Source organism: Cebus imitator, unplaced genomic scaffold, assembly GCF_001604975.1.
Source record: "Cebus imitator isolate Cc_AM_T3 unplaced genomic scaffold, Cebus_imitator-1.0 Scaffold163, whole genome shotgun sequence".
Lineage (NCBI taxonomy): Eukaryota > Metazoa > Chordata > Mammalia > Primates > Cebidae > Cebus > Cebus imitator.
In genome coordinates, this window is record NW_016107478.1 from 3,957,455 (window position 1) to 3,967,003 (window position 9,549).

Here is a 9,549-nt window from a genome sequence, read left to right on the forward strand (position 1 = left end):
AAAGTAAAACAAGGAGCAAAGAAAATATTTACCAGTTTTAAAATAGAGCAAAGGGAGAGTCCCATGCCCAAGAAAGGGAAAGAAGAAACCTTTCTTCATCATTCAGTACCACCCAATTCCCTACAAGCCTGAGAGAATTCAGTCTATAAGCAAACTTTATTAATGGGTAAGAAATGCTGAGAATACAACCAATAATTCCATGCTTTTTGTGTAGGAAAACATTCCAAGTTTAAAATCTCCCTTGATGTAGATAGGCAAATGTCTACATATCTCTATATAAATAAATAAATATTTGCTTATGTATGGACAAATATCTCTGGAAGGAAAGACTTCTTTTTCAAAGAGTCTTTTAAACACTGGTTACCCCAGGCAAAGAGAACTGAAGGCTAAGATGAGAGTGAGAAGACTTAATATCCTATAACTTTAGGAACCTTTTGAATTTTAACCATGCAAATGTAGTCCCCATAAGTACCATCAACATAAAAACTAAGCCTAAAACTGAGTCTTAAATTCAATCTATTTGTTTATGCATATATATATATATGTGTTAGTACAAACTGCACCATGTTGTAAGCTCCCTGCTATTTTGCAGACCTTGGTCAAAGTGAAACATTTCACAGGGGTTCAGGCCATGAGAAATATCCTGTCTAACCACCTCACCACAAGGCTGACAACGGCCCAACTAAAGAAACGTCCCTATCATATCCTGCTGGACAAAGGTTCAAGGAACACCTGAAACACCACAACGACATCCCTCCAGAACAAGGGCCAGAACTGCCTCATCATGGGAGCATCTTATCAATATCCTGCTGGGCAGCAAGCCATACTGCCTAGACCCCTTCTGCCTATACCTATATATTGCTTAGGCTGTAAGCAGCAGTGGCTCTGGCAATAGGCTGGTCCACCACTTCTGTAGGTTTTATGCTCGACCTAAATCCTGTATTTGCTGTTGAGCTGCCCTCCTTGTGTGTATCTTTCTTTAACCCTTGCCTTCCCTTCAAAACCTAACATTATGTGTTTGGTCTTTGATAAGGGACAAAACACCAAAAGTTGTTAGGAATCTTAAATAAATAACTGATTAATTAAAGTTAGATTCTATAAATGATAATCATGCAACAGACTGAAAAATAAATACAAAAAACATCACCAGTATAGGAAAAAGTCTTTAAGAGATAAAAACTTCAAGAGAGTTTATATATTTATATAAGAATATCATAGAGTATATAGATGTCATGGTGTTGACTAAAATATAAACACATTTCTCACCATCTGTAGACATGTTAATGATACTTCAACTAGAATACATGAATTTTATACATACAAATATTCTATACATGTAATGTATTACATATACATAATTTCAACATTACTTAGAACACTACTAGGTAATATATACCTTATAGGAAAAGATATAGAGCAATCTTGATAGTAAAAAAATTTTTTTTTAAATCCTAAGTATTTTTTTGTAAGTTTCTTCATATTAAGGGGTATTTTCAGAATTAGAAACAAGAATATGTATCTTTTCCACTATGCAGCATGTGGACATTTAAATAGATCTCAGTGTAATAGACATTCACACACAATAAATGTTTCTAGTCTTCATTTACAGCCACTGAAATATTTATTTAGGCAGTGTATACAATGCTAAATTATCTGAATAAAAGCTCAGCTGATCACCCAGTTTCAAATACACAAGTTTTTGTTTTGTTTCGAAAAAAGAGACTACTAAATAATTTTGATTTTGATCCAGGTAGTTGGTGTTATATATAGAGATAGACTTCAATTTCTTGGATTTTCATAATACCAAAAGAATGTGAAAACTACAAATCTAAATCTATTTTAGTATTTTAGTACCTTAGATATAAGTTAAAAGAAATTCTCTTGCACTATACTATAAACATCATTATTCTAACTACAGAAGAACTAAAGGCGTTATAACTGTAATTAAAATGAAAATTCAGGTCTCTATAAACTAATTTAATCTTTTAACTTTACCAATATTTGCTTCTAGAATTATTTTACTAAAAATTTAAAATTGCTCTATTTACCAGCCCTTGTTCAAACAGCTCTTTTTCTTCTATCGTCCACTTTACTGAGTAACTGGCTGGTTTTGTAGGAGAGTGTACCCTGAGGGGAAAAAAAGGAATTGCAAAAAAAATTTCTGAAATGGAACATTCCATATTTATGTAACTAAAGGTTATAGATAGCCATGGGCTAAATTCAATACGTTGAGTCTAAGAATTAAAAACAAACAAACAAAACAAGAAGGCTACAGTCTCTACTGGGGGGCAGAGATTTACCCTGTCACGTGTCTCTAGCTCAGGATGATGGGAGCCCCAAAAGACATAATCCTTGGGTCTGAGTGAGGGTAACACTAAAAGACATCAAAGGAAGTCAATGGGATAACAAACAAAAAGGCTCCCTTAGACTGGATACAAAGCAGTAGGTGTTAATGTATTCCCAAATCCTGAAAGGCATGTAGACTTTAAACTGGGTCCAGAAATATTATCTCTTTAGTTCTTTCATATAAATCCATGTAAATATTAAGATAGAAAAGAAGTCAAAAACCACAACATTGTACTTATTGCTTTTAAAATTCGTTATCTGAAGGAATTAAAAATAAAACTGATGAAGCTCACCAATTTAAGCAAGCCATTAATCCTTTTGTTAACTTCATTTTACTGTTTATTCAGTAAAATACAAAAGCAAAAGGCTGCTCAGTGCTCAACCTATTGGGCAATTACAAATATGTAAACTCACCCTTTAAGGGACCATAAACTTCCAAATTCATAAATGCTAAATACTGTTCTTTCAATGATAGGGAAAGGGTATTTTTTAAGTAGTTAATTTCTCCAGATAATTTTTGAAAGCCACAAATCCAAATAAAAATTTTGTTGAAAATTAACTGACAGAACGGAAGAAATCAATTCCAATATATTACATAACAGCTTCTCACATAACAGCTTCTCAAAATGTCCTCATAAATCCCTAGATAACTATATTTTCCACAATCTGATGGGATTTCCTATGTAGGGCTATAAAAGAAATTCTGGCAAACAAATATCATCATAAAATCATACTTGTGCCAGTCCAACATCATTATAAAAAAACTATTTTTATATCTACTTAATGTTTTTGTATAACCCAAGGTCAAGTGGGCTTTTCACAGGCCAACTATAATTAAAAAAAAAAATTCTTCCCTAATTTTTAACTAATCAAAAAGAATTTAGAAATGTAAAACATAAGTACATACATGATTTTTGCTGTTTTCTGCAGACTGCATCACATGAAAAAAAAGAAAATAAGGAAGTGTGTGAGGTTTCTAAAAATACAATCCAGACTCTCAGAAATATTATAAATTGATTTTACCTCTTCACATATTTTTTATCATCTTCCTTTTGATCAAGCCAGACTTTTCCCGGTAGTGATTTTTTAGATAAATAATACCTGTGTAATTATTAAGGAAACATTTTAAATAATATTACAGTCGTAATTTTTATATGACTGTAATACTTACATTAGTTATACAAAATGTGTGCTATATAAATGTTAATAGTTCCCTCGTCTTCCCAATTAGAAGTGACTACAAGAAGAGAGGAGGAAAGGGAGGCGGGAAAAATAAAAAGAAAAAAAAAAAAAGAAGTGACTACAAGAAGAAACAGACTCTGTGTTTAATCAAGCTTGTCCAACCTGCTGCCTGCAAGCCACATGCAGCCCAGAGCAGCTTTAAATATGGCCCAACACAAATTCGTAAACTTAAAACATTATGAGGTTATTTTGCATTTTTTTAAGCTCATCAGCTATCATTAGTATGTTTTATGTGGGGCACAAGACAATTTTTCATCCAATGTGTTCCAGGGAAGCCAAAAGATTGGACACCCTGGTTTAAATCTTTTCTTCCAAAACATATGGAGAATGTAATAGATGAATTTGGTTGGTTGTCCAAGGCAATTTTAATTTTCCACATTTCTAAAGCCAATGGAGAAGAATCCAGGGATCTTCTTTACCTTAATAAAAATAGCAAACATTAGGCTGGGCAAGGTGGCTCACACCTGTAATCCCAGCATTTTGGGAGGCTGAGGCGGGAGGATCATGAGGTCAGGAGATCGAGATCATCCCGGCTAACAGTGAAATCCCATCTCTACTAAAGTACAAAGAATTAGCCAGGTGTGGTGGCATGCACCTGTAGTCCCAGCTACTCAGGAGGCTAGGGCAGGAGAACCATTTGAACCTGGGGGGCCAAGGTTGCAGTGAGCCGAGATCAACTGCGCCACTGCACTCCAGTCTGGAAGACGGAGTGACTCTGTCTCAAAAAAAAAAAAAAATAGCAAACATTTAGATCAAATCTACCAGGGAACCTTCCTCTCAAAGTTCTTATAACTAGCCTGATCAAATACTGTAAGCTTAGCCTAAGATATTCTTCACTTAACAAGTATTTATTGACTGGATACTATATACGTCAGGTACTATGCTAGGTACTAGGTGCTGAACAAAGATATTCTCGTTATTTATTTCCATATCTGGAAGTGAACCACTGACCACTTAAGCATTTTATCTAGACATGCACAGTGGCTGCCAACCACGTGTGACCTCTAACCAGTGGAAACACTATTTGCATGAACTAGGATGTAGTCTAAGTATAAAACACAGCGGATTTCAAAGACTTAGTACAAAACAAAGAACGTAAAATATCTCATTAATGTTTTTATCTTGATTAAATGTTAAAATGAGAATATTTTAAATATTTATATAATATATATTGTTAATATTAATTTCCTTTGTGTTAAGATGGGAAAATTTTAAATTATATGCGACTTTCTCTGAAGAGCAATAATCTAGGCTATAATTGCAATGTCTGGGGAGAATTAGAGAATAAGAAAGCCTAAGTGGGGTTAACCGATGATAACTGAAGGTACAGAGGCACTCTAAAATCAACATGGCAATAAGGGGAAATAGTGGGAACAGAGTAATTCTGGCTTAAATAGTGAGGAGAAATCCATAAAATGAAAAAGAGGTTAATAAACCCCTACTTATTAGAGTATGACTAGCTATTTTTATAAATCATAAAATCAGTAATCATTTTGTTCATTCTTTTCTTTTACATGTATGAAAACTAAGCTATAAACAAGGATCTACAAATGTAGGGGAAAAAAATCTTCATTCGATAGTATTTGTTTTGAGCTTTTTATTTAGATTCCTCCCACATAACACCTGTAAATTATGAAGTGAGAAGAACTTTTACATGTTCCAACTCTGTGTCTTTGGAACAAATTAGCATCTCTGGGTTTCAGCTTATGTAAGTTTAAAAATGCAAGCTTGGACTTAAGGTTCTAAATGACTTAAATATTCTATCATTTCTACTCAATATTCAGATATCATAAATAGTTAGCTAGTGACAGAAACTCAAAATATGCAATCAGATTGCAGACGTAGTAGTAAAAAAAACCCTGAAGAATAAAACGTTGCTTTTTGCATGGATAGGTAACATGGTATTATATAATAGCAGTCTGGGGCTGAATAAAATCCATCTAGTAAACAGTGGCCTCTTGTAATTTTTGCATTTATAGATTTTTCACCCTGAGACCTGTACTTTCCTCATAATCATTAAAGGATACTCTTCTTCCAATAACATTTTCTCAATAACAGCTCTGTTCTCTTCACTGATGGTGTTATCCAAGGTCCAAGGCTATTAAAAAAGAGAATACATTTTTCTTTTTATTTATTGCTTTTTGAAATTATCTTCTATGCTTTGTTAAATAAAAATACAAAACACAATGATTACAAATTATAACAGCTACCATTTACTGAGCACACAGACTTATCTTTGATTACCACAGTAACACTGAGATAGGCATTAATACTTTACAGGTGCAACCACAGCACTACTAGCATTTAAGTGGAAGAGCAGAGGCTTTACACCCAAGTCTGTTGGATTCCCAGGCTCATGCTCCTGCCCACAATGAGGTAATAATGGCCATCCTATACAAGAAACCATTTGCTAGGCATCAGACACTCTGCTAGACACTTAATCTCTTTCCAAAACTCACCACTAACTCTCCTTTTTCCTCAGTTACAATCTTCATGATCCCACTTATTTTCAACTCCTCAAGTTAAAAATTTTCAGCTCATATCTCTTCTTTAAGCTCTAGACAATAATATTCAACAGCCCATCCAAGATTTTTACTTGGATATCTAATTGACTTCTAGAACTTAACATATCTAAAACAGAACTCACCATCACGTGACTCCACCTGCTTCTCCCTCTGTATTCTCAACTTTACAAAAAGCACTATTACTCACTAAGTTATTCCTGTAGAAATTCAGGAATCATTGTGGATTCTTTCCTTTTCCCTTAATGCCCATATCCAATCTATTAACCAGTTCTACTGCCAAAATGTAATTCAAAGCTATCTATTCTATCTCTTCTGCTACCACCTCAGGCCAAGTCCCAATCATCAAATCTTGGTTCAACTGCTTTGAACGTTTCCTAACTGGTCCCTTCAACTCCACTCTCACTTCCCTCCAATCTTTACCACAGTACCCAAAATTCATTTTATAAAAATAAATTTGCTAATCTCTATAAAATCTATATGAAACGTTTCAATGATGTCCCAGTTCCTTTAAAACAAAATTTAAACCCTTTAGCATAATCCAGCTCATAAGTCCTGCATGACAGAACTCTAGCCTGTCTCTCCAACTGTGTCACATGCTGCCACTCCTCCCTTTCCCAACATATTCTAGACACTGGCCTTCAACCAGAGCTTCTGTGGTTGCAGTTCCTTCTGTCTCTAATTTCTTCTTTTAATTTTTCACATATCTACCCTTTTTCCCATCATTTTCAACTTAAATCTCACCTCCTCTGAGTTTCTCTCACTGACAATTTAAACTAAGCTCCCCACTCTGGTACTCAGTCAGCATCTTGCTTATTTCTTTCAAAATCTATTATTAGTTTGTCTACCTGTTTATTATCTAACTCCCTTTTAGAATATAAGCTCCTTGAGAGCAGGATCATGTCTGTCTTCATTATAGTCATATCCTCTAAGCCTGACCTGCTGACTGGCCCACAGTAAGTACTCAATAAGTAACTACTACATGAAGAAATAAGCCCTGTGATAATCCCATTTCCTTATTCTCTGAGAGAGGGTTTTACTCTGTTGCCCAGGTTGGAAGCAGTGCACAATCAGAGCTCACTGTAGGCCGGGCGCAGTGGCTCATACCTGTAATCCCAGCACTTCAGGAGGCCAAGATGGTGGATCACCTGAGGTCGGGGGTTCAAGATCATCCTGGCCAACATGGTGAAACCCCATCTCTAATAAAAATACAAAAAAATTAGCTGGGCATAGTGGCGCATGCCTGTAGTCCCAGCTACTTGGGAGGCTGAGACAGAAGAATTGCTTGAAGCCAGAAGGCGGAGATTGCAGTGAGATGAGATTGTGCCACTGCACTACAGCTTGAGCAACAGTGTGAAACTCTATCTCAAAAAAATAAACAAAAACAACATTAGCCAGGCATGGTAGCACGTGCTTGTAATTCCAGCTACTTGGGAGGCTGGGGCAGGAGAATCACTTGAACCCGGGAGACAGAGGTTGAGGTAAGCAGAGATCGCACCATTGCACTCCAGCCTGGACAATGAGAGCGGAACTCCATCTCAAAAAGAAAAAAGAAAGCTCACTGTAATCTCAAACTCCTGGGCTCAAGGGATTCTCCTGCCTTGGCTTCCCAAATAACTGGGATTATAGGCAGGAGCCAGCTGGCCCAGCTACCACTTTTTTAGATAACGAAACTGAAGTTCACAAATTTGAGAAGTGGCAGAGCAAGGATCTGTACCTAAATCTAGCTGGCTCCAAACCTGTTTCTCAACAGTCCATTTTTCAATGTCAAAAGAAAGAAGAGGTTTCTATTTTTAAAGAAAGAAAAATTCTAAATATTTTTTGTTTTCTTTATTCTAAATTTTTTCTTAATTCTTTGTGTAGGCATCAATGAGAATAAAATTCTAAATTTCTAAAGAAGAAAAATATTACATCTGTGGTAGCTGAGAACTAGCACTAAGTTCAAAAACAAATAAACAAAAAGAAGCACTCTAGGCAATAAATAACAGCTTAATGCACCTGATATTTTTATAAAATACTTACAATAAGTCCATTCTCTGTTCTCCAAGATGAATCAAGATAGTGATCTTTTTGTAAAACTGAAGCTGTATTTTCATCACTTCTGTAATAATTAAGAAAATGAGTATATAAACCAAAATTATACTAGTTAATGAATGTGAGTTACACAGCAAAGAAACCGGCAGGTCGTAACAAACAGATTTAACATTGTGGAAATGCCTGCTCTACCTCTTTGGTCTGTGAAATACATGGTAATGCTAAGCTACCCCATCTCAGTTGTGAAATATCAAGTCTGACTGCTCACTTCTTTTGGTTCTCAAGAATAAACAATCTCATGAGAAAAGCAATACCCCAAAGCAGCAATCACAATATGCTCTGTGACTATGAACCAACAATGCAGTTTCAGCTGATTAATACCAGTACCCATGTGTATACAGGAATTCAAAGTTGTGATTAAATCTTTTTGCTATATCTAAATTACAAAAACCACCATCGGCCGGGCACGGTGGCTTATGCCTGTAATCCCAGCAATTTGGGAGGCTGTGGCAGGCAGATCACCTGAGGCCAGGAGTTCGAGACCAGCTTGGCCAATATGGCAAAACCCCATCTCTACTAAAAATACAAAAATTAGCCAGGTGTGGTGGCAGGTACCACACTACTCGGGAGGCTGAGGCAGGAGAATTACTTGAACCCAGGAGGTGGAGGTTGCAGTGAGCTGAGATCATGCCATTGCACTCCAGCCTGGGCAACATGAATGAAACTCTGTCTCAAAAAACAAACAAACAAAAAAACAAAAAACCCCACCATCAATAACACTACCCATAAAATAACCAAACAAAACAAAACTAGATGAGAACCAAAACAGAAAATACTCAAAGGATAGTACAGTGAATAGGTAAGAAAAACGTGATGTTTTATTAACAACTCATATACTTAAAAAAATTAATTTCATTTGGAGGCTTTTCAATGTCCATGAGGGATCAAACTGTGTTAATTACCTCACTTTTTTCATTAAGCTAATAAGAATTCTTTAAAATTACATTGTATACCCCATATTTGAAAAGGCGGAATAATTACGTTTTGGGGGGCTCAATCCATGATATAAATTTAATATTTTGCTAAATTTTTGACTCTTTCTAGACCTAATCTAGCGGTAGGAATCTTCTAAGACTGCAAAAACTTATTAATTGGTTTATAAATTTGAATCTTTAATTAGGCAGTAGTTATAATAAATTATGGGGCTAATGAACTATTCTCCAAAAGCAACCATTTCTTGCAATTGTTGATGGCAAACAGGTTTAATCTCAAATGCCAACTATGAGGGGCCGGGCGCAATGGTTCACGCCTGTAATCCCAGAACTTTGAGAGGCAGAGGTGGGCGGAGCGCGAGGTCAGGAGATTGAGACTATTCTGGCTAACACAGTGAAACCCCATCTCTACT

General features: G+C 35.7%; 1 protein-coding gene across 2 annotated transcripts in view; it reads right to left on the reverse strand.

Moving 5' to 3' along the window:
• The window catches only part of MYSM1 (Myb like, SWIRM and MPN domains 1), a 44,039-nt gene that overhangs the window by 30,314 nt on the left and 4,176 nt on the right, over positions 1–9,549 (reverse strand). For both annotated transcript variants that reach the window (XM_017544007.2, XM_037744068.1), the window contains exons 2-6: positions 8,133–8,211; positions 5,616–5,686; positions 3,370–3,447; positions 3,254–3,277; positions 2,049–2,127 (exon numbers count right to left, since the gene is read on the reverse strand). In XM_017544007.2, coding sequence (XP_017399496.1) covers positions 2,049–2,127; positions 3,254–3,277; positions 3,370–3,447; positions 5,616–5,686; positions 8,133–8,211 — 331 coding nt within the window. The remainder of the gene's footprint in view (positions 1–2,048; positions 2,128–3,253; positions 3,278–3,369; positions 3,448–5,615; positions 5,687–8,132; positions 8,212–9,549) is intronic.